General features: G+C 37.8%; 1 protein-coding gene across 2 annotated transcripts in view; it reads left to right on the forward strand.

The window, feature by feature from the left end:
• RNGTT (RNA guanylyltransferase and 5'-phosphatase) overlaps positions 1-26,294 on the forward strand; it is a 196,152-nt gene that overhangs the window by 105,076 nt on the left and 64,782 nt on the right. For both annotated transcript variants that reach the window (XM_075707673.1, XM_075707674.1), the window contains one exon: positions 23,402-23,502. In XM_075707673.1, the coding sequence (XP_075563788.1) occupies positions 23,402-23,502 (101 nt within the window). The remainder of the gene's footprint in view (positions 1-23,401; positions 23,503-26,294) is intronic.

Below are 26,294 nucleotides of genomic sequence, written 5' to 3' on the forward strand. Positions count from 1 at the left end.
CGGGAAAATTAGTAGAAGTCTTAGCTGGAAATATCCCAGATTTCCAAAATACAGATGTTCTGTGCGCTTTGAATTGTTCATTAAAGAAACAATTAGTGGACTTGTTAAATGCTGTCTGAAAGTTTTGACAACTTTGAACTGACAAACAGTAAGTTGCTAGTTTCCAAACAGCAATCACTGGAAATCCCAGGAAGATCTTGTATCCATATATTCATCCAACCACTGAAACAAAACATGTGTTTTACGCAACACAGGATTCTCTAGAGAGAACTTTTAACTTATGAGAGCAATTAAAATGTGTGTCTTAGGGACTTGTCACATTGTGGATTGATGTTGCCGTTGTTAAGGGAAAATATGGCTTGTTCTGCTGGGTAATGAGGAAAATGAACAACAGAAGAATAAAAGATAATTCTAAGTAGTTCTGGAAACAGTCCACTGTTTAGCAAATATAAGTTGATCCCAGGATCCAGTGCTCATAGGATGAGCTCAGAACAGGTGAAAAATGTTTGCTATGTGGTTAACAAAACAAGAGTTTCAAGGTTGTTCTTTTTGTCTTGATGTATAAAATGTAAAGTTCCAATTTTCTATCTAAATCTTCTACAAGATGTCTGATGCATACCGTGGTGAGCAAAGGTGAGGAAAATATGAAAGTTTAGTTGGAGAAAAGAATGGCAGAGGTCAGTTTTTGCTAGTCTTTAGGCAGCATGTTCCTTTGCAACAGTCTTAGCATGAGCTCAAGTCTAGCAAAGCAAATTCAGATTTTCTTGGCTTTTTGGGGTTGTTGGTTTTGTTGCGGTTTTTTTTGTTTGGTGGTTTTTTTTTTTTTTTTTAAACTAACAGATCTGGCTCCAAAGCCAAATATGAAAGAACAGTAGACATAAGTGTTATTGTTTTGTGTGTTATTTGCAGAATATTAAAAAAAAAATTAGTTTTAGGTAATACAGATTTTTTTGTTAGACAAATAAACATGTATGTAGTGGACCATGTCTGAAACCTTCAAGACTTTTTTTTCCAGCACACTAACATGGTTTTGGGAGAACGTGTTTGATTTTTTTTGAGAGGAGAATCAAAAACACTCCCTAAAATATAGAGCACAGTACTATTTCTATGTACTAAGACTGTAGAAAATACACCTCTCCCATCTATTGATTAGGTATATGAAGAAAACTGAAGACTTCATATGTAATTTTTCAGATGAAGGATATCGGTATAGGGTTTTTTGCATTTTCAGAGGACTTAAGTAATACAGTCATGATGCTTTCATCATTATTAGAGGGTTTGCTTTAAACTTTACATTTCATTAAAATATTTGAACCAGAAAAGTACATGAGTGTACTTTTTATAATTTCCATATGAAGAACCAGAACAACCCAATAGACTATTTTTGTAAATATTTGTTCACATTTTAAAAGACTTCTGCAGGATAAGCTTGATTTTCTGTGCTTGCTGTACATGTTTATGCAAGACCTAGTATTTTACTTGCAAAAATATTATGGGAAATGTATTTTTTTTACACATTTGCACTGCTGCCCCTTTTCAGTTTCTGGATTGAATGGGCACATAGCACCATGTGCTTTGTATCCAGTAACAGTCAGATAACTGAAACGTAGCACTGATGATCAGATGAGAAAATAGACTCTCAAGCATCGTCGCAGAATAAATTTGGATAGCGGTCTTTGTCAGTCATGAGCTGCATACAGATAGTTCACAAACAGGACCTAATTTGTCAACTAAATTGTTTGTTGAAAATCATTCCCAAGGCTCTGATTCCTACGCACTAAGCTGGTCCGTCTCTGTGGAGAGCAGCTACAGGGCTAGTAAGCCTTCAGGTGGTTTTGAGAATTTTGGTTTCTGGGTTGATAATAAAATGTTAAAATTCTGTATAAAGGCAGGTAACAAGGATTGCTTAACTGCAATTATGAATTGTGCCTTTTTATTCTATAGTTCCTTCTGTGTGTTTTGTGCGAGACACTGTTGCATATCTGACAGGTTTTGCACCGAGTCAAATACTGTAATGGGAACCAGCTGTAATATTTTATTGTAATTCTTTATGGTGCCATCAGTCTCTTGTTTTTTGTTTTCTTTTCCAGAAGACAGTGTTGCTCAGACTTGCTTTATCACAGTTAATCAGTTTGCCCTTATACTTACGTTCAGCTTTGGCTTCGATACTGCACGCTTGTGAACTATCAATGTTTTTAATAAATCTTTACAACTGCTAGATATATGGAATGTTATGGAACAAATACCAAATGAAAACTGGAATTAAGAAAATACCATGTCTAGGAGCATGTTAGAAATTAGAGTGGTTAGCTACCATACCAGCAATGATGTTACCATGGAGAGAGCTTCTGTTTCCATGACATTTGCTTGCATATTTTGCTAGGCCTTCAAAAGAAGTAGGGTTTTGTCCTCTATCAAATTTGGTGGGTGTTATTCCATTACTTCTGAAACTCTGCAGTGTCTTGCTGCAAACATATATTAATTAATTTCTTAGGAATATTAATGGTGACTGGACTGGCCAGGAAAATAATGGAGGAAAAAAGTTATCACAACTTAGGCCATCCAGCAGGCAAGGGTTTTTTTATAATACTTTTTACTTGATTAGATATTCCAGCTTGATTTTTAACTGGATATATACTGCTCTGCTTGTATACATTTTGGTTAATTAAAAAAACCCCACAGCTAGTAAAGAAGTAGAGTTTAGAAAAAATGGGTTTAGAAAAAATTGTGTTCAGCTGTATAGCGAACGGCTTTATACTGGGAGATCTGCCTTGTACTGCAGTGGAATTATGGATTGCAGTAAAATTTTAAATAAAGTCATGATGTAGCTCACTGTTTTAAGATTCAGATATTGGCCTTGGGGTAAATTACAAAAGCCATTTTTTCTTAGAATCATAGAATGCTTTGGGTTGGAAGGGACCTTTAGAGATCATCTAGCCCAACCCCCTGCAGTGAGCAGGGACAGCTTTAACCAGATCAGGTTGCTCAGAGCCCCATCCAACCTGACCTTGAATGTTGCCAGGGATGGGGCCTCCACTACCTCTCTGGGCAACCTGTTCCAGTGCTTCACCACCCTCATTGAAAAAAATTTCTTCTTTACGTCCAGTCTAAATCTACCCTCCTTTATTTTAAAACCATTACCCCTTGTCCTGTCACAACAGGCCTTGCTAAAAAGATTGTCCGCACCCTTCCTATAGGCCCCCTTTAAGTGCTGAAAGGCCGCAGTGAGGTCTCCCCACAGCCGTCTCTTCTCCAGGCTGAACAACCCCAGCTCCCTCAGCCTGTCCTTGTAGGAGAGGTGCTCCAGCCCTCGGATCATTTTTGTGGCCCTCCTCTGGACCCGCTCCAACAGGGCCCCAGAGCTGGACGCAGTACTCCAGGTGAGGTCTCACCAGAGCAGAGCAGAGGGGCAGAATCCCCTCCCTCGACCTGCTGGCCACGCTGCTTCTGATGCAGCCCAGGATTCGGTTGGCTTTCTGGGCTGCAAGTGCACATTGTTAGCTCATGTCCAGCTTTTCATCCACCAGTACCCCCAAGTCAGTCTCTGCAGGACTGCTCTCAATCCCTTCATCCCCCAGCCTGTACTGATATCGGGGGTTGCCCCGTCCCAGGTGCAGGACCCTGCACTTGGCCTTGTTGAACCTCATGAGGTTCACACAGGCCCACCTCTCCAGCTTGTCCAGGTCCCTTTGGATGACATCTCGTCCTTCTGGCATGTCAACATCACCACTCAGCTTGGTGTCATCTGCAAACTTGCTGAGGGTGAACTCAATCCCACTGTCTGTGTCATTGATGAAGATATTAGACAGCACTGGTCCCAGTATGGACCCCTGAGGGACTCCAGTTGTCGCTGGTCTCCATGTGGACATTGAGCCGTTGACCATGACCCTCTGGATGCGACCACCCAGCCAATTCCTTATCCACCGAACAGTCCACCCATCAAATCCATATCTCTCCAATTTAGAGAGAAGGATGTTGTTGGGGAGTGTGTTGAATGCTTTACAGAAGTCCAAATAGATGACAGCCATTGCTTTTCTCTTGTCCACTGATGCAGTCACTCCATCACAGAAAGCCACTAGTTTGGTCAGGCAGGACTTGCCCCTGGTGAATCTGTGCTGGCTGTCTCGAATCACCTCCCTGTCCTCCATGTGCTTGAGCATAGCTTCTAGGAGGATCTGTTCCATGATCTTCCCAGGCACAGAGGTGAGGCTGACAGGTCGGTAGTTCCCAGGGTCCTCCTTTCTTGCCTTTTTAAAAATGGGCACAACATTCCCCTTCTTCCAGTCATCAGGGACTTCACCTGACTGCCATGGCTCTTCAAATATCATGGGGAGTGGCTTGGCAACTACATCAGCCAAATCCCTCAGGACTCTGGGATGCACCTCATCAGGTCCCATAGACTTGTGTACATTCAGGTTCCTCAGGTGGTCATGAGCCTGATCTTCCCTTACAGTGGGAGGGGCTTTACCCGCCTGGTCCCCATCTTGCAGTCCATTGACTTGGGAAGGGTGAGGAGAGAGGTTGCCGGTGAAGACTGAGGCAAACAAGTTGTTGAGTACCTCAGCCTTCTCCTCGTCTGTCGATACTAGGTCGCCATTCTTGTTCATCGGGGGGGCATGCTTTCTTTAACCTTCCTTTTCTGGTTGACATACCTGGAGAAGCCCTTCTTGTTATCCTTTACATCCCTTGCCAAATTCAGCTCCATCCTCGCCTTGGCCTTCCTGACCCACTCCCTGCACAACTGGGCAGATCCCTGTACTCTTCCCAGGACACCTGTCCCTGCTTCCACTGCCTGTGCAGTTCCCTCTTACTCTTTAGTTTGACCAGCAGGTCTCGACTCAGCCATGCTGGTCTCTTCCCTTCCTTGCCTGATTTCTTACACCTGGGGACTGATAGCTCTTGCGCTGTATGGAAGGTGTCCTTAAAGATCCGCCAGCTCTGTTCTTAGGATGAAGGAAGTGCTTTTGAGATGTGAAATACTAGGTAGCTATCCATAAAGGGGAGTTTCTTTAGTAACTGTTATGGCAATATCATTGTAATCTACAGGCAGCTTTTGCATTTCTTCTGCATTGAAAATCTCTGATTGTGGTCACAGATAGTCACAGTTCTCTTCTGTGAGATTGCACATGCTTAAATACAGGTGGGTATGATCCCCAGGTGCTTGAATAGGAGGAGTAAGGAAACAATATTGGTTGTTGAACACCACTGTGTGTCCTATTCTCTCCTGTACAAAGGGTGCTGGGGAGGAGGGATGCAGTGAGCTAAACACCATTCAGTATTCTTATGCCACCCCTAAGACAAAATTGCTTGCCTTGTGTTCCTAATGAACAGCTGACTGCTGTTCCCTTTGTATACCACTCTTCTGTTCTAATTAGTTTTTCCAGTCCTAGAGTGTTTTGGTTTTTTGGGTTTTTTTAATTGGTCTTTCTTTCCCCCCCACCAGTTGCGGGTGGGAGTCTAAAACTTTGATCCTTTGTGATACCTTCTTGGAGCAGATTATTCTGTAATATGTCTGTTTACAACAGTTATAAACAATTGTCAGGACTTGAGCTGATACCGCTTTTGAAACCCATTTTTTTCAGAGGTTTTCCCAATTTCACATTTTGAAAGCACAAATACAGGTATTTAACTGAGGGAGAAATATTCCCAAAAGCCTAAAAAACTAAGAATTGTCTATTTAATGCTACTAAAATGTTGGTCCGTCTATTTTAGTATTTTGGTAAATGAGGAATTGCACTTCACCTAATAACCTCCCTCAACTTCTGTCACAATCATTGTTATAGCTTTATTCTAGCCAAGATGTCTTTGGTTTCTACTTGAACTGAATTTTTAGATCTTTCTGCCAAAACCAGTACCACTGACTCCCTATCTGCTAACTATAAAGTTCATGTTCTTTGTCCAGGCTTTAGAATCATTTAATTTCAACAAATAGCTTATTAAATGCTTTTGGTTTATAAAAGTCATGTTCTCCTTCCATTGAGGATGTAGTATACAGCAGAAAAGTTTTTTACAAGACAACTCATAAAGTGAGCATGGCACTTACTGTTCTTGGTGTCAAGAAAGGTGTAGCTCAACATGAGTCTCTAATCCTTTTTGTAGTACCTGTTGGATTGACAGGTGGACTTGTTTATTTTGCTGCCATGTCTGTACTTCTCCCTCTCACTCTGCTATAAGAAAACTGTTGAAGGATTCTGTCAAAATTGTTTTACAAATAGGATGGTGCTTCACAGTAATCTAGTTTATTGGCTCGGAGTTCATACTAGCATGATCATTATTATCTCTTTGCATTTTAGTAATGGTTACATTAGAAGGATAAAGTCATTTTATCTTGGAGGTGGGAGGAGATTTGTAAAACATGTCCCAAATGTTGTCACAGATTCTTGCTTGAACCAATGACGATATTTTTTCCCTACATCATTCTCAGCTGTGATGGAGATACTAAGCTTTATGTTTTAGAGGATAAAGAAAGGACTGTTGTCTTTTTATGACATTAGCAAAAAGGATACATGGGAAACTGAGTAAGCTGAAAAACTTTTTATAGGGCTATCAGATACATTAAAAAAGCTGCTTGTGAAGTGGCTCAGGTTTGTTTGCTTTCTTCTCCCAGAATTGTCCAGTGACTGCACATCAAACATTGCAACGTTCAGTTGGTCCCATGAGGAGAAGTTGTCTTTCTTAAGAAATGCAGTTCTGTCCTAAATACATTCTACATTTGTTTGTGGAAGAGCTGTGCTTAACCACTCTTTGTGTTACCCCACCATTGCTTGTAGCAATGTTAAAAGCTGCTAAAACTGTTGACGTTTGTTTTTTGCAAATGGTAGTTGTCACTTATCCCCTCCCCTAATTCTCTGCACCTTCAGCTGCTTGCCTGCTCAGAGCATAGCTACATGAACAATTAGTTTGATGTTTGGTATAATTAAAGGAGAGGAAACATTTAAGAGAAGGAGAAAATGTGACCGACTGGGAACTGTCTGAAACCCTTCTGCCGGTAACAGAATGAAAGTTCCCTGCCAGCAGCGGAAGAGTTGGAAGAGGTTCTTCATGGCAGTTGCTCAGTCCCAGTATTCAAACCAAAGATCTTGCATTGCATGTCCAATCAACGTTTGTGTGGTTATACTCTGTAGAAGGGGTAAAAAAATCTGATGTGACCCAAACTATTTTTTTGTTGTGTTTTCAAATTGGTTACAAGGCAATACAACCAATATCAGAACCACTGCTTTTAATGAGGGAATGTTGCTCCCTGAGAAGGACAGCAGCTGATCTTGACAGTAACTGGAGTTCTTTGCATGACTTTTTAAAAATGCATACCTACACTTATTTTCCCTTTGCTTGCAGTGCTCAGGAAATATCTACCCTATTCAACTTAACTTGTTCTTACCCGGAGCCACTGACTTGCTTGTTCCTAAGTCAGAACTACAGGGATTAATCTCTCACAAAGAGTGGGCAGGAGCCCTTTCATTTTTTCCTTCGGCATGCTATGTTTTTTCTTCTTACAGGAGTTTTCCCTTCTCATTATCCAAAGTACTCTCCTGAAAATCCAGTTTTAAGTTGTATTAGTCTTCTAGCAGACTTGAAAGAGAAAATACTGATTTTTTTTTTTTTAAATGTACATTATTTTTTTTTCCCACTTTGTTTTTCATCTCCAAGCACATCAGCTTACTATTTGCAAAGCAAAAGCACTGCAAACCATATGCTGAGTTCCACTGTTTGGATTTACTCTCATGTTGTAAGAATATTTTCTTGTGAAACTAAGGATGTAAAATACGGGGTTTGCTATTTTAATCTACATAGATAATGATGAATTTAATATGATTAAAACTCATAATTTTATAATTTATATATTAGAATATGTAGTTGAAAAGGCTAGTTTCTGTTGTTTCTTATAAAATAGCTCAGGATTCCATATTCCAGGCAATACTTATAAATATTTAATTCAAGGAGATTTGTAGCCTTGTAAAATGTAATAAGCTAGCCCTTAATGACAATTTTGTGTAACATACATTTGGCAACATGTAGAAAAAATCCTGCTGGCAATTCTGTGCATCATCTTTCATGCATATCTGTTCAGCTCTAGGGGCTTTTTAGCTCTGGAATTAAAAAGAGAAATTAGACTATGTCTGAGACCAGCATGCTGCAATTTCTTAGTTTGTACTTGTACGCTTCTCCTTATGTTCAGATTAGCTTAAAGCTCTAGCCCACTGTTTGCCTCTTGACATAAGGCTTCATTCTTTTTTTCAGTATTGGCATTCCTCAAGAAGTATTTTGAAATATATTTTTGCATCTTTCTATTTAGGGTTGGTAGTTTTCATTAATCTCCCTGAGCTCTAAGATGGTTTGCTGAAGTATTATTCCTGGTATACTGATTATCATCGTAACTTAAGAAAACTGTCAACAAAACCAGTGTTATGATGAAGCTTTAAATTTACAGATTATAGCTCCTGCAAATGTGGTCTCTAATAGTGATAAATTACCCAACTTCCAAATCAGGTTATCATAGTGAGTCAGCCAAGAGCACTACTGCTCAGCTCATGCAGATTCTTTTATTACACGGGGGATGCTTCTGCTGTCAGACTTCAAGCACTGAATACTTCCTGCTGATCCAACCCAACTTTTGTGAGATTTCTAGGAGCCTTTGATCACAAACTAACCATCCACAAAGAAATAAGTCCTCTGAGAGACTGACTTCCCTCTCTCTGGTGTGAATTCAAATGACTACACTTAAGCTTGAGTTGGGACAGAGGTAGTAAAAATGAAAGGACAGAAGGTGAAGAGAGATTGAGGCTCTTAGGATTTGAGAAGTGAGGGAAGGTTTAGGCTGGTATATACAAAGCTTTAAATGTGAAAAGACATAAACAGTAAGGTTCATAAAACAAGTGATGCAGTGAAGCAACTGCACTTAGCACTTTATGCAATGAAAATTGTTTTCTCCAACATCGCTGGCTTCATGCAACTAAGGGTGTTGTCACAGTAAAAGTGTGAAAGGAAGATTAAGAAAGAAGATTATCTCTCTAAGACTCTCTCAAAGATTTGTTGTGTCACTAGGGACAAGGATAAGAATAATAAGCATTAATTTAGGAGACTAAAAGGAAAAAAAGAAATAGGCAAAGGAGTGGGGCCATGAGTGCTTCTGTATTACCTTCGTTGTCCCAACAGCTTACTTCAGACTCATCTCTTCATCTTTTGTCAGCAACTTCTTTATCTGTGAGTTAAGAGATAATGTCTTAAACAGCCCTCAGGAGCTAAATTTGGATAGAGTCATGTTAAACATATAATGGAAAGAGAATATTAACATTTAAAACTTGAAGTGTTATCAACTATGGGGTAGTTTTAAAAAGGTTATTGAGGAATAAATATGTAGGTTTCATCTTTTCTGTTTATAATAATTTCTGTTTAAGGCTGTTAGTGAGTTGTGAAGCTTAGTTTGAAAGAAAATTTCACCTGGGGAAGTAAATGTAATAGTATTCTGTAGTCATTTTGACATCCTGGTGACAGATTACACTGTTGTTACACACTGAGGCCATCTCAGTTCAAGTTAGTGATAACATGTGAAACAAAGAGAATGAAATAAAGCAACAGAAGGCAAATTGAAGTATCTTGATTGCTTTTATTATTGCATTAATTTTTCCTGAAGACTTACACAGCACATATTTAATGAGGTTATAAATACTAGATGGTGAAAAATAAGAAAATTACAAAATATTCAATAGCAATATAAAGTTATGTTAAGTAGCAACCATGGACCATCACCAGTTCATTTGACTGAGGGGACTATAGCTCTATTGTTAGGACACTTCTTTTGTCACAGAGGTAGGAGTATGTAGCTTTTTAACAGTTACCTTAATTTGCCAAAAGCAGAATTTAGAATTGAAGGCAGACACTAGTTAGTCCATTGTGGACCATATATATTAGCCAACAGTTTGAAGTTATTTATTTTTTCCTTTTTGCTTTGGACCACGTGTTGGAGTTTCTAGTTCCAGTTCATAATATTAAGTGAAAGGACAAATACAAACAGAAGTAACTGAGAGTAGGTTGCTGGGGCTTACAGTAATGGGGGGGGGGTGGGGGGACAGGAAAAGAACAATGAGTGATTTTGTGGCTACTACATTCTGATTGCTATAAACATGGATTTTTGACTGTGAACTGAACTTCATTTATCAAATATTAATAGGATTAATGTGTAAATGATGCTAGTTATGAAGAAAATTCCCTCATATTTTTCTCCTTCCTTAATGGAATATTGAGAAAACCTATTAGTATAGTTGTGAAACAAGATGTTTAATGAACCTGGAGGTATAAAGCTAAGTTAAAGTGCAAGAGTAAGAGATATTTAGACCAATAATTACCACAGTAGTCCAATATAAATATTGCATTGACTTGGAGTTCAGAGGCACCTTTGGAAAAAGTAATTGAAAAATATCTATTAAAATATTAACAGATTGATTTCTGCATACAGGTTAACCTTCTAAACCTGATTTGCATTTGAATGTTAAAATTCTTATCATGAAACATAATCTAACACTATTTAAATGAGTGTATATTAGTAGCGTGTTTTGCTTTTCTGTCTGCTATGGCAGTTAAGCTTAATATTTCAGAAGTCATTTTGATTTTAATCATTTTCTTTCTACTTCATGTAGCTTTAAGTCACATTTTAATAAGAGACAAATTGTGGTACAATAACATTTTCACAATAAAAACTGCTACTTCTGGCTAACCAGTACTTATGTATTAAAAAGTATCATACTTAGTCTTTTAACTCTCTAAATGAAAAAAATCCAAAGTTACTGTGTCTTAGAACACAAGTTAATTTTAGTATTTATTTATTTTGCTTTTAAAGTGGAGGAATTGAAGAATTGACACAAATCTGCTTGACTACATGGAGTTAAAGCAGTACGATGACTTCCCTGTCAAGTAATGAACTTTGTTATTGGGAGTTGATAGATCATTCTTTTGGCTTAGTTGTGGACACTAAATGATTTGAGCTTAGCCAAGGAACCTGTCTTTTCCCCATCCTTTATGAGCTTTAAAAGTTACTGTCTACAGATTTGCTTTCTGTGATGTGACAGCAGTACATTGCATAATGTTTGGAATTCATTAACAACCTTATTTTCAAGCTGATCAAATATTTATTGAACATCAGCGTCTCTCTGTAGTCTGATCAAATTACTGAACCAGGCAAAAAGCTGATGTTTAGTGAGGACTCCATTATTCAGGTGGTTTAAATCAGTAATTTAGAACACTAAGCATTAAAAGCAGCATTTATTATTTTCTTTTATTTTTAGTTAAAAGAGGTTTTTTTGAAAGGGAGGAATATGCTTTTTTTGTCATCTTTTAGATAGGGCGTCATGGCCATCTGTCCATCATTAGACACAGGTTGTGCTGGGTGAAGGACTAGATGCAAGGTGTGTAAAGTGTTTGCATGAAGTTGGAAAGCATTTAGATCATGTTTTACAGTGGTACAAGCTTTGCAGCCATTTTGTGGTGTTATGCATTTTTCCATTCAGTGTTTAGATTCTTCTGTTTTCACTCAACTATGAAAATGCCATTCACAAATGACATGTTTGGAAACTACTGGTGTTTATCCAGGGGTTTCTTCAGGCCTGATTACTCTTAAGAGTACTTGCAAATCACATCTTCCTGCCCTTCCTTTATAAATATAGGGGCAATTGATTCATATTTATGAAATCTACCTGCTTTAAAATTTCAAGAGGTTATACAGAACTTATGTCAAACTTCTACAGGAAAGAAAACAGTACTGGTGTATTTGATTTGTTTTTTCTAAAGAATAAAGGAATCCTAATCATCTTTAAGATACTGAGTGCCATTGAAGAGATTTCATTAAAGCACCTTTTCTTAGCAGAATCTATATAGTCAAGTTAAATGCAACACATCTTCCCTGCTGACCTGCATTTGTCAAAGTTTCATCTATTGCATTCATTGATAGAAGTTTCTTAGATGCCTCTGAATTTTTCGGACTCCAAACTTGATCAACCAGTATTGTTTATACCTCAGCTTTAGCATCTCATTGCTTTACTGCCGCCTTATAATCATTTTGTGCTGCTCCTAAATGCATATTTTAAGCACCCAAGTATGTTTCTCAACCTTCAGAAATAATGAGCACTTAAACATTCAGTTCAGTGGCAACTGCTTAATACAGTTTTGTAGGCTTGAAAGACCTGCATATAAATAATTTTTCCTGTGCGGTCAAAAACATAAGTTGTTTCTTTTATAAAAGGCATTCTAGAAATCTAAGTAAGTTGTCTCAACTGTGTTCACAGGTATCAAACATTTTGTTAATATGACTGAATTTCTCCAAACTATTCTTGGGAAAAATGCTTTCTCTTGGGAGCAGTCACAATTAAGTTTCTCATTGAATATGATTTGAAAAGTTCTGATCCTTAATAATCATTTCCCATCAGCTCTTATAAGGCTAAATAATATTTTCTAAGCCACAGAATTATGCTGTAGAACTTGATTTTAATGAGGCTGGTTTTTTTCTCTGTGATTCAGCTGTTTCTTTGTGAACCTGGCTCAGTCTTCGGATGTACACAAGGGATGGTCAGGTGCACTTTGTGAGCAGTACAATGGTTGTCCTAGGAAGGGGATGATGGGCAGGGGTGGGACGGGCCAACATAATAATAATAATTAATTTCTTAGAGTTCATTTTCTGACTCTGAGGTATGTGGAATGTATTTGGCAGATCTTGACCTCTATAAAGAATTTGGTGTGTGATAGATAATCAGTCTGGCCAGCTCTGACATATTTTAAATAACAACAAAATATGATGGTTTAATACAAGAGTAAACAATAATATTTTCCTCTTACTGTCTGATAATAGTTGGCCTTAGTAGATAGTATTGTCCTGGTATTTTTCCATTGTCCACTCCAAATCAATGGATTAATTTAGTCACTTTTTCTTTGCATCAGTCTTTGTAATCGCACACCCTGTTGTTTGAACCTGGAGGCTTTTACTCTTGGACCTTATTCTCCTTTGTCTCCTAGATCATCAACATGCAAAGTAGCTTTTCCTGTGTGTATGATGGATAATCTCTGAAGCTGATTCACTGATCGCCAGTGATCACCACCAAATACCAAAATACCATAAATGCAATAGTGTACAACATAGTTTGCCTCCCTTGTGTTTGTGTGTATGTATTTATAGTCATGTTGTTACTATTTCTAACTTTTTCAGCAAACTTAACCTATTTTCCCAAAAGATCAGTCATATAGGCTAACCTGGATCATTTGGTCTTACAGTGGTGCTTGAATACAGCCAAATGTGGGCTGTATACCTAGGAACAAGTGTATTAAGTCCCAGCTAAAGGTGTGAATCTGAAAAGAATTATTTCAGCTAGTTATCAACACCTTTCAATGTAATGCAAAAGAATGCAAAGTACATAAATTCTTTATTTTGTATACTGCTGTATGCATAAGCAGTGAAAAGAATATTGGAATAGTCGGTTCAGTTCTGTTGCCTACTCTGCTAAAGGCTTTTGTGAAATTACAGTATGAAGATGCATACATTAACCAACTGGAAAATTACCCATGCAGTGAGACTCAGACTTAGTCATTTTATCTTAAGAAAGGGAAGTAATTACACGGAGAGCTGGGCTTCAGTCTAAATTAAGGCATTAACAAGATTCAGTGTAGAAATAAGCATACATTTTTTAAGGACAAGTATAATAAATGGCCATGGTAAACTCCCTAGATATATGTTATGATTTTTCATCACTTGGTATCTTTCATAAAGGTGTGCTGTAATTTGAATAGGAATTATAAGCTTGACATAAACTTTATTGTAGTTTGGATAGGAATTATAAGCTTGATGCAAATATTATTGATTGAGTTTCTCTGTCCTATATGCAACAGAGCTGACTCGATGAGCCCAGTAATGGTTTCCAGTCTTAAAAATCTATGAATATACAATTGAGTCGATGGTTGCCTTTCATCTTGTGGTTTCTTGATCCATTGATGTGACTTATTCACATAATCTGTCAACAATGTTAGCAACTTCCGTTTCTTCGGCTCATCAGTCTATAAGGTCTAGCCTGAAATAATTGATTATAATTGATCCTTTTGGTTCTTTAAAATGATCCAGGGTCCGTAGTGCAAGAAAATAAAAACACATTTTGGGTGATTACAGAGCTGAATGCAAACTATTAGATTGAGTATGGCAGCAGCTGCCCTATGGATATTAAGAGGCCTAAGAATTAAGTAGAGCTCTTCAGAGAAAACATTTAACCATTGTTTCGAGTGGGAAAGAGGAGCAGATTGTTGTTGTTTATAGGTTTGCTTTAGGTTAACTTTTTCCTTTCAAGTGAAAGCCTTAGCATTATGTTGACTACAAAGTTCCTTGCAAACAATTTAATTAAAACACGAAAAAATATTGGTAATGAAATGGGTGGATTTTACAACAGAACAACTGTTTCTTACTGTTTGTGAACGTGAAGCATTCTAGAATGTTTTTAACATGCTTTTCGTGCCTTCATCCTGGTAAGTAAGTCTAAACATCAGAGTATCATTTATATAATGACAGAAGTTTCTTCTTGGTGTTAAAATATGAAATAGGAAGGTAACTTTTTGGAAACTTAAAATTATTAAAGATGTAAATATATTTAATATTTATATTTCATGTTCAAGGATAGTTAATTGCAATTTATTGCATATTCAGTATGGTTAAATGCTAATGTAATTTGCAATGTGACAAATTATGTTTGATTTAAAAGAACTCCAGTAGATTCCCAGTAGCTGTCTTGGTTAACCCCATTCCCTTGTACCCCACCTGCCCTCACTCCGCAGTGGTACTCAACCTGCCATACCTCTTGGACAAGTATGATTCTTCAAACAAATACTCCCTGGGCCTTCTGTGCCCTTTTTTCAAACTTTCTGAATTGGTGTATGCCTACAGCTGCCAGCTTAGTAGCCCTCTGGATACCTTGCAGGGCTAGGTCCGACCAGTTTACTGAGGGGAAATTACAGCTCGTGAGTAGCAGCACTGTGCCATTTAGGAGAAAATAAAAAGCTGGGTTATTTGCTGGCTTCCTGTCATTTGGAGGTGGAAGGAGTGAGGGAGGATGTAGAGGAAGGGAAATGGAAGGTGGCCTGTGTTAGCTGCTGCTGCACTTCAGGAGGATGGTATTTAATAAGGGTTAGGGAGGTAGAGCTGGCTGATTAGGCTTTGTAGAATAGTGAGGCACCCTTGTCAAGGAAACCTTCTCTTCCTCATCTTGATGAGGCACGAACTTCTCTCTTGGTCATCCCACCACCTCCTCCTTTTCAGTCGCTAGGAGAAACGAACCATTTGTTTTGTCTAGACTTTTGGCTGAAGTTACTCAGTCTTCCAGGTGGGTGTCTTCATGGTGAGTCAACAACACCCCGCAGCCCAGACTGCCTGCCCAGAATGCAGTCCCAGAAACTAACCCCACTCTTCCTCCTACAAAATACTAAGCAGCAAAGTCTATCCTATGTGAAAGCAGCTGTTTGGAGTGAAACTTCATCCTCATTATGGCCACTAACATCCCTGTTGCCCAGGCTTTCAGCTTTCTGCTGAACCACCCCATTGAATGCAAATGCTGAGAAGACACATGGCTTTACGCAAAACCAAAACCTGTGTGGGAGGAATATCTGTAACTAACAAGAAATGTGTCAGCAGAAGTTCAGATAACAGAACTTTGTTCTCAGGGACAGGCTTTCTCTTGACCTGTAGGGAGAGGAAAAAAGAGTTGTCCCCTCTGTGGGCAACTATGGAGGAAGGGGGCAACTAGACTTAATACTTCTGGGCAACTAGACTTAGTACTTTTGGGATGGGCAGGGGACTGGGGTTCAACGTGACCAGCAACCCATCAGCTTGCCCTGCAGTGCTAAAATGGCCCATCAGGGTCTAACAAAAAAACCCCTACCTGTGGCTTGAGTGGACCCACTTGAGCCTATGGAGTTGTTGTGATTTAACCCCGGTGGGGTGGGGAAGAGAATCGGAAGAGTTCAAGTGAGAAAACTCATGGGTTTAGAACAGTTTAATGATTGAAATAAAATATAGTAATAATAGTAGAATATGCAAAGCAAGTGATGCATGATGCAGTTGCTCCCCACCCGCCAACTGATGCCCAGCCAGTCCCCAAGCAGGAGCCCCCTGGACAGCTTTCCCTTAGTTTATATACCGAGCATGATGTCATATGGTGTGGAATAGCCCTTTGGCCAGTTTGGGTCAGCTGTCCTGGCTGTGCCCCCTCCCAGCTTCTTGTGCATCTCCAGCCTTCTCAGTCAGTAGAGCATGAGAAGCTGATAAGTCCTTGATTTGGTGTAAGCACTACTTATCAACAACTAAAACATCAGTGTGTTACCAACATTATTCTCATGCTAAATCCAAAACACAGCACTGTACTACCTACTGGGAAGAAAATTAACTCTATCCCAGCCAAAACCAGGACAGGAGTTAAGTATGAGGTTAGGAATCAATGAGATTCAGCAGCCTAAGAGGTATGCCAGAGGATGCACAGTCCGTTGGACTGTCTTCAGTGATGATTCTGCATCCCAGGGTGTTGAATATGCAGCTGAGTTTTAGGTTCATTATTGTGCTCTTGCCTAAAATTCAAGATCTCCATAATAGGGGTACATTTGCCACGCTACTTCTGACGTATCTGTTGTCCCTGGCCTTCATCATCTTGCGCTAAGGTGATGCTGATTGATAGTGTTCTTGTACATGGCAGCACTCCTGAGGGTAGTAACCTCGTGATTCTGCCAGTTATTCTGCTGCTGGAGAAGCTCTTGGTCCACTAGCACAGGCTGATAAGTACTAACTGGCCAAGCTCAGTCTTCTAGGAGGCTGAGGTGGTTGACACTGCTATTGGGAGAAGCCCTGACTGGAATGGAAGGTTGTGAAAAAGAAACAAACGTTGAAAAGAAAGGGGCTGGGGTTCTGCCAGGAGAGAATGGCCACAGAAGGAGGGCATTTATTAAAATAATAATACAAAGATAGAAGAAAAGTTGGGTAGATGCTGAGTGGTTAGCAGAGTTGTAAAAATTTGAGGGCTGGGGTTTATAGCCAACCTGAAGGCACTGACCACCATTATTTCTTTAAAGTAGCGTTTCAGGATGTTGCAGGATATCTTCACAGCTCAGGTTCATCTGTGCTAGGTAGGTGCTAGGTGGTATTACAGTGGTACAGCCTTTGCCTTAGACTCTAGTGTCTGTACTCTGGGGTGAAGTGCGTTAGGTGTGTCCCTGAAGTGAAACTTGAAGTTTGGTTTTATGTAAATGGAATCCAATTTGCATGCACCAGAGCTACCCAGCTATCTCAACTAGTGTGTACTAAGTAGGAGCAACTGAGGGGTTTGCTTTTGCAAACTGAAATGCTAGTGTAAGTGCAGCCAATATGGCTGCTAAAAGAACAAGCATCTAAACAGAGATTACAACTTTCTAGAACAATTTAGGTTGGAAGGACTTCAGGAGGTCATCTAGTCCGATCCTTTAAAGCTATTTGAGATAGTTCCTGATTTGTCAGTATACATTTTTGGTGTGGAATTCTAAATTTCTGTGGTTAGACTAGGTTGAAAGGTTTCAGACTGAAGCATGAACTTTGTATTTGAGGTGATATGGGACCTGATATGTTTTAGAAGTAGTCGTGTACAAGCATATTTGTTGGGGGGTGGTGGTGAGGATATCATTGCTATGAATGTTATATTTAAAATGCTAGGGAGTAGTTTGATCTCAGACAGATTGCTTCACATTTTGTTTTGAAATTAGAATATAGAATAACTTTAGGCAGAACAGGTCTGCAGTATGCAATGATTCATCTAAGGTGAAGTTTTCACATACTTAACAAGCAGAATTCTTGTTTGGCTTCAGCTCATGTTTAAAGAAATTGATTTAGCACTTAGCATTCAAACTCAAGAACTTACTACTGCTGTATCGTGTGTATGGACTCACCCATTACAAAAATTAATCTCCTTCTCAGGGATTATTAATGTGGCCTTTGGTTGAATTCTCATTATAAGCTAAATTTCTGTGAATTTCTGTCTCTCATAGTAACAGAAGAAGCCTGGGAGCTGTATAACTTGGTCTTGATGTGAGCTTTGAAGTCTGATTGCTTATCTAAACCTTTGTAACTGTTTCAGAAAGATATGGGTAAATTACCTGTTGCCTTTACCAGGTGCTCAGTATTAATAAATCTGCTGTGAAGTGACAACAGTGTTATTTGACAATGGTCAAAACTAAGCATAATAGTCAAAAGTGTATTTTTATTGCCATTGCTTTCTAGGCAAGATCCCTTTGGCTAACTTGAAGTGTGGTAGAGAGAATTTTTCCTCAATTTTTTTACTAATAGGACAAAAAGTTTAGCTGAGGCTTACTTCACACTGTGCTGGTTCTAGAGGTAAAGGCAAGAAAGATAACTCCATCTTAAAGAACAAATCCTCCCCCACTCCCCTTCAAGCAAGTCAGCCAATTAATTTTGTAATTAAACTTGAGTCAAAATTGTGGATTCAGCAGTGCAATTACAGGTATGCAGATATATCCTGTCAAAACATTGCTTTTCATTACTGATCTTGGAATAGTTGTTCCTGTCTGTTGTGAAGTTGGTGTCTTACTGACTTTTAGGAGGGTGTAACTTGTCAGTCTTGGAAAAAGAGTTTGAAAAAAATCCTATAGTAGATCCTATGTGGAATATATACATTGGTGCCTAAGCATGTGAGGGTAGAAAATACAATGCCAATTAAAAACTGAGGGTGGGGGCACATGTCATGGAAGATCAGGGAAGAAGTAAGGCCTGTGAGCTTGATGTCTGTACTGGACAAAGGAGTAGAAACTATAGTAAGGAATACAGTAGTTCATACCTGGGTAAACATGATATAGTTGGGGAAAATTGCACACCTTTTTGAATAGAAGGTTATGCCTCTCCAACCAAGAGATCAAAACACATCTGACTAGGATTGTATGGTATTCCCTGTTAAGACTTCCAGAAAGCCTCTGTCAAAAGTTTCTAACAAAAAACTCTTGAAGAAACTAAAATAGATGTGAGACTTAAAAGAAAAGGCTCTTGCACAGGTAAGTAATTGTGGGAGTCAAGGGATGGGGTACTTTTCAATCCTCACCAGGGAGGGAATTCACCTGTACTGCACATAAACAAGTTGGAAAATGGGATGAGCCATAAAGTGATGCTTTTTTGCTGGATCAGCAAGGGCTGGTGCTAAAATGTGGAGAATTATAGTAAGCCCTTACAAGATTGGGTGGCTGAGCGATAAAACAGCACATAAACATCTATGTAGATAAATGTAGAGTAAAGTATGTGGAGAAAAAATGTGTAACTGCACATGTAAAATGATAGCCTCTGAGTTGAGTGTATTTCCATGCATGTGGAAGCATGTGAAACTATGAGTAGCATAGAAGCAGTGGGGTTTGGTTGTTCAGCATCTCTCACAATATGAGCCCTAGGGAGAGCAAGTCTTTGAAACCAACAAAAGCTGGTTCAAAATAAACAAAAGGTGGTGTTTTTTCTTGCAGTGTAGTCGGGCTGTTCGTGAAACGTGCTGCAGGCTTTTACAGCTGGTAGATGTTTAAATGGTCTTACGGGGGAGCTAGACAAGCTCATGCAGGGGAAACTGAAAATCACTAAATATGCAGGAATTACATCCACGTCAGGAAGTCTCTGAGCTTGAAAATGGATAGTCTCTCAGAGAGTAGTAGTAGAAAGTATCATGTATTATTGCCCTGTTTTTTACCTTCCCTGAGCGCATGCTGTTGTCGGAGTTGGGACGTAGAGCTCGAGTGAGGCCGTTCTTAGGTTGTTGTATAGATCGGATGTAGCTCTTCCTCAGGATTTCAGTGCCGTTACTCGGAGAGGTTGGTTCATTCTTTTTGTGTCAATAAGAATTCATTTCCTAAAGGAGCGTCTAGCATTTTCATGGTTTATGTTCCAGGCAGAAGTAAATAGAAATAGGACAGAGTCTGCAATCCTGAAAGAAGCCTTTGGTCCTCCCTTAAAGGCCTTCAAATTTTCTCACATTGCTCAGAAGAGATCTTGGTCTTTAGTTTTCAAGACGGGGCATGTTTCAATCCTGTTACCTGTTCCTTGAGAAAGTAAGGCTCCTGTTTATGCTTGGGAGGAATATTTAGTACTTGTGAATGCAGAAGTAGTCCAAATTTACCTTTTGGACACAAAATATGGGGTGTTTTTTGATTGAGACTGGTATTTCTGTACAAAATGGAAAATCTCATCTGTCTTGAAGACTATTAGCCTCTCTTTATCTTGTCTTTAAAGGAATGATATGTAAAAGGATGGTTTGGAGCCGTATAGTAAACCAGCTGAGATTGTTTTCTAAAGTCAGTTAGACTCGGTCTAGCCTTAATAGCTCATAAGGTCTCAGAAATATGACCTACTGCTTAAAAAGAAATTGATTACTTGAGTATATACTAATAAATCCGTCACTGTAAACACTCCAGTAATCTTGCTTGGAAGATTAATAGTAAGTCAATGAATGAGAAACCATGCCACACAGAGGCTTAATACACTATTTTAGGATTTATGTGTGATTGACAAATGTCACTTCTATGGAATGGTTGAAGACCTCAGTCATGCTAAAAGACTGAAGAGCAGCCATTAAGGTAATTTCTTCTGTTCCATACAGCAAAATACACACCTTTTCCAACAACTTCAGCTACTCAGCTCTACCCTGTGTTCCTTCATACTTGCTGTAGCAGGTGTTTCATAAATTAAATTTTCACTGTCTGTGGAGAAATTTGTTACAAACAGAAGTGTTCCCCATAGTTGTTCTTTGAACTAAAGTAGTAAATACCTAGTAGTAGTAATTGTCTGGCCAAGTTAGAAACTGCAGATCAGAGAGAGCAACAAATAATGTCTTTGCGAACACTGTATTTGTCGTATTATTCCTGGGACATATTTTATTAATAAAAGTTATATAGGATTTAATTCCATATTCTCTCTATATCAGGTCTAAGTACAAGAAAATGGCAGGAAAAGTTAACTGAAAAAGAACAGTGCCATCTACCTTTATTGTAATTCTCTTGTTCAATGCACACAACCAATTGAATATATACTAAAATAATAAATACTTTCTGTAAAATTGAATGTAAATACTTCAAAATATATTTAAATACATACAAAAAATGATATATAAAAATTATTATCTGAAAAGCTTAAATGCTTTACTGAGTATCATATTTTGTATGTTTTATCTATTCTATCTAACTATCTATTATCTATTATCTATTCTGTCTAACTATCTACCAGTTAGTATGTATGCATGAGTCCTTAAATGTTTTCAACACCATACTGAATGATAGCAGATTTTTAGTTTGGGAAAGTAGAGGAAAGAACTAAGGAGCAACATAAATTTCATTACTGTAGGAATTTAAAGATGAGATCATTGGAATTTTAAGATATTTCTGGTGAATGGAAAAGAGCCAGAGAAATGAAGGAGGGAATAGAAGGATGGTGGCAACTAAAGGAGTATTTCTTTACTGCTGAAAGATTTTCTGGTTTTTGTAAATTGCTTAAACAATACCTTTCTAAATCCCATTTTGGAAAGGTGTACAGGCAACCAACTTTCTTCAAATATCTGCTGATGTTACAGCACAGAAACCGTATGAAGGGGAAATAGGGTGGGAAGAGAAGAAAGAAAGAAACATACTTTCACAACTTTACTATCACATTGTATCTTACTAGTTTTTTTTGATTCAAGTGAAACAAGGATGTTTGATTTGATTTGGCAAGAGTTCCAGATGTGAGGGACCATTGAAGAAGGTTGCTTTCCAAGGGACAATTTTCAACTAGAAGATAGCTGGGAAGGAATAAAATAAAAGATGTGGAAGGAGAGCAGGCATAGATAAGAGGTGTCAGAAGCAGCTCCTGTATGTTGTCCTAAGGATAAGGATAAATAATATAAATTTTATTCAGATGTTGAGGAGAAGATTGTGGAGAAATTCAGTGCAGATCCGTGCATGATTAGAATAGTAAGTTGGGCAGGTGACTCTAATACTGATGTTTGGAATGGGTTTATAATGCCCTGAACAGGAACCAGCACAGAATGCCTGAAGCTGTCGCTCTCAAAGGATCTAAGGGCCATGATGAAAAAAAAGAAAAAAAAAAAAAAAGAGATAATGCGCTCTAGTCAGCCGCGTTCAAATTCCAGAAGAAGCTTTTAGTAGGTTATTTTTGTCATGTGTAGCAGAACTATGGCTAAAAATGTTTGGAGCTGATTTGGGTTTCAATTATGTGAAGCTTGCCTTTTCTTACTGTCTAGCAAAAGTCACACACCATCTTTTCATCAAGAAATGATAAGTTATGCTGCATTTATTTTGGAAGGAATAACTTTCCATTCTTATATCAGAAAACAAAATTCTTCATCTGCTTTTGTCACTTTAGGTTTAGAACTGTTAGGTTTATCATCAGTAAATTTTGCATTTTGCAAATACTTAACACAGCATGGGCGCAATGTGATGCTAGTGATTGCTGTGCTACCAAAAGACACTGGACATTCTTGGGGTTTTTTTTTTTTTTTAGGTAAAATGGCATAAGTTTTCTCATTGTGGATTAATAAGTATCTAACAACTAAAAATTCTCATTCTGTGCATCTCCAGATTATTCTTTTACTTTTCCCCTATTCATGTTAATTCTGGTTTTCTCCATTGCCATGAAAGATATTCTAGTAAGGAAAGAGTTAGCAGGTTGGCTCTCACTATTAGCTGAGGATGAACAAAATGGCAGCTTAGTAAACCAAAGCAGATAATAGAAGAGACCATGAGAAACGAAAGCTCTAATTTAAGAGAAAATTGCTCCTTGCAACTTTTCGTTCAAGTATGTACCCGTTCTCTTAAGCAACAGATGTTCCCTCATTTATGTTCCTGTATGTCATGATGTTCTTTAATCTTTGCATAACTTGAATTCCCTTGGTATGAAAGGACATGTTTCTGATGGGCCTTTCTGATAGTTGGTAGTATGGTGACTGCTGACTTTTTCATGTTGTGTAGGCCAACAGCATGGATAACAAAAATATTGCTCATAAAATTGCTCAAAAATGTTGAGATTATTTTAAATGTATCTTTTATGTATGTCCTCTCAGTGTTTTCATTTGTTTCTGTGCTGTCTTATTTTCTTTCTTGAAATTTTCCATTAGCCAGAGGGAGATAATGAAGTATGCTAATTTTTATTTCCATTCTCAGCTTTTTATTATATTCGGTGGCTTGGCTACAGTGCTAAGCAGTTTTAAAAGAGAGCAGCAAATAAAGTAGTGAAGCACAACTACCTCTGTTGTAATGGAATTCATTGTTTCAGTCCCTAAGTATTGTAATTCATTAGAGACAGCTAATATAGTCTGAAATGCTGAATTGTTACTTTTAAAACCAGTGAAAACCAATAAGCATATTTAAACTGCTTTTTAATTTGCTTCAGAAATACAAGCCTGGTCGATGTGATGATATTTTGAAATGGAAGCCACCCAGCCTGAACTCTGTTGATTTTCGTCTAAAGATAACAAGAATTGGTGGAGAGGGGTATGTAATCTCTTCGCTTCTTAAATGTATAACACTCATGTGAATGTCCCTTAGCAGTTAATCTCTCCTCTTGATATTTCTTGACACTTCCTGGGGCTAAGCCTGTCTATATTCTGTAGAATTGGTTCATTGAAAATATAGGCAACTGTTGTAGTCAGTGTTGTACTGAAAACAATGGCAGATTTTTATAATGTAAATTTACTCATTCTTAAATTAAGTTTCATAAAATTTCTAAAAAAAGTCGTGTTTGGATTTGGCACTGCCTCATGTTTTTAGAAAGCAGGCAGGCTGTATTAGCTTAAGTTCTTTATATAAAGTAACTATTTTCCATTGGTTTTATGCAAAATAATAACAACCTCAGCTTTCTTCCATTTTAGAATTCTGCACAATGACAAACAGCACTTGTTTTCTTAGAGGAAAAACAAAACTTGACATTTTTACTCGATAGGTATTCTTTGGTATTGTCTTTAAACCCATTAAAATCTTAATGAAAAACAATGAGTTCTAATGGCAGAAGACATGTAAATCTTTACATTACATCAGTTCTACGTATTATGTGCCTGGTTCAGTCATTGCACATATTAAATAGGGGCAATTTCCGTGTTCAGTTGTGCCAGGGAGGGGAAGGGGAAGATTGAGTCACTAGATTAACGCTTGCCTTGGAAAAGATACTGTTTAAAACGAAGTTAATTGATTTTTAGGTTGCTTAATGTTTTAACATCTGGGACTCATTTCAACTGACAGTTTGAAATACTGACATTTAGCTTTTCTTTTTCTTGGTGCCACAGGCAACTCAATATAATTAAACAATTAATTCATATATTGCCTACATATTCCAGAGTGCTAATAATGGCCCATCTAACTTTCAGACATTTGCATGTCAAGCTAATGAATATATTTGGTGAATAGAGTATCTTAAAGATATGGGGTTTATTCTGCAAAATGTACTCAACTGCTGACTTCTGAGCATTTCATGAGGTCAGAATTACCTATTCAGATTTTTGTGTTTGAAAATGCAATATTAAGTCCTCAGTAACAACATAGCTATTTCAGAGAATATACAGGAATATTTTAAGTTTGACTTCAGAGAATCAGCTCATTACAAACACTTCGCGTTTGTTTGGCTTTTATTTAAGTCACAGAAAAATGTAATATGAAAGATTTCTGTAAAAAAAGGAGTTAAAATTACCCATTATTTCATAAGAAGGTTGCTGTTATTACGGTATTCTTAAGACTTCTGCTGGAGTTTATAAGTATGTAGTAGCAGCCTGTGATTCAGAAGCAAATCACCACAGATTTTTCATTTCACATTAAAGTATTTGCTTGATTAGTTATCACTGATTTCAAATACAAAACTGTCACTGCTGTTGTGTTACATGTAATATATTACATCATAGATGATTTGATCGGAACATGAAAAGGTTATAAAATATGAGCCAGCAAAATACTATTTCTAAAAAGTTGGGCAGTTAGTAGCAAGTTATTAAAGAATGGCTGATCCATTGTGGAATTGGAAACACTTTCTAACATTTAGAAAAGTTCTACCACATTCCAGCTATGTGAAAATAAGTGCATTGCTCATATTGTGGAAATAATTATCTGAATTAGCCTGTAACTACTGTAATGCTTAAATATGTTAATGTTTATGTTCCTCTTGCGTAAGAAAAAAATAATCCTAGAAATTTGACATTTGATAAATGAAGTACAATTCTTCCAGATATGTTTTACTTCATCTCACATGACAGATGAGTGCTATTAGTAACATAAGTGCATTCATCCAACAAAAAGAAAAGTTAATGAAGTACTGGGTGGAAAATAATAATTTGCCATTGTTGGGAGAGAGGTATTTATGTTAAGTAATGATCTATGAAACAGTAGCTTCTGCCCAGTTAAACACAAACAATGAATGAAATACTCCAGGTTTAACTGCTTCAGTTGTTAATTTGAGTATCCAATTTATCGCTTCGTAAAATCTGAACTCATTTGAGGAAACATCAGAATTATACTGATTTTGAAGTTGTTGACTAGAGTTTTGAAAGAAGCGTCTTTAATTTTAGACTGTAAAAAGGCAGTTCCTGAGTTCTGAGCACTGCCATAATAAAATGGTTGATTTGTGATATAACTAAAAATTCTGTTTTAATGAACTGAATGTCTTGCTCCTGGCAATTCTAACATGACAACATTAGGCTTCCTGCCTCCCCCCACCCCACTGAGATTAAAAGCAAGCATTGATACTGGTTTCAACCTTTTAGCTAAAAGAAGTTTCCTTCTTCAGTAACCCAAAAAGAAATCCAGCGTGCATTTGACAGTAGAGTAATACAGATGTGGTTACAGTACTGTAATAGAATTTGTGTGTTGCTTTGGTATAGTTAAGCAATAATACTTATGGAAGTAGAAGGTATGCCTTTGCATTGATCTCTTACTGACAAATGAGGAGCCAAAGTCAAAGTATTGATCTCAAATACCTGACAGCCTGAAACAATGAGAATGGGGATTTTCTGTAATTCCCAAGTCCTCTGTTCTGATTTACAGGCTTATCTTTAAATCTTGAAATGCAGACATACCTAAACCTGTGCTACAAGTGTGTGCGAACTTATCGCAGTTTACAGCCTAGCCAGTAGTGATACAGGCTGACCCTATATCGCAAAACTCCAACCATGCAGCCCTTCTATTTATAGTTCCCTGTTCACTTAAATAGTGAAAAAAAGCATATAGGAGCATTATTTATTCAGTAGCATGAGATTAGAGCACTGTCAGCTGTTGGACATGTCTTTTGGAGAGCATATGTAATT

Source organism: Pelecanus crispus, chromosome 3 (genome assembly GCF_030463565.1).
Source record: "Pelecanus crispus isolate bPelCri1 chromosome 3, bPelCri1.pri, whole genome shotgun sequence".
In the NCBI taxonomy this organism is placed as follows: Eukaryota; Metazoa; Chordata; class Aves; order Pelecaniformes; family Pelecanidae; genus Pelecanus; species Pelecanus crispus.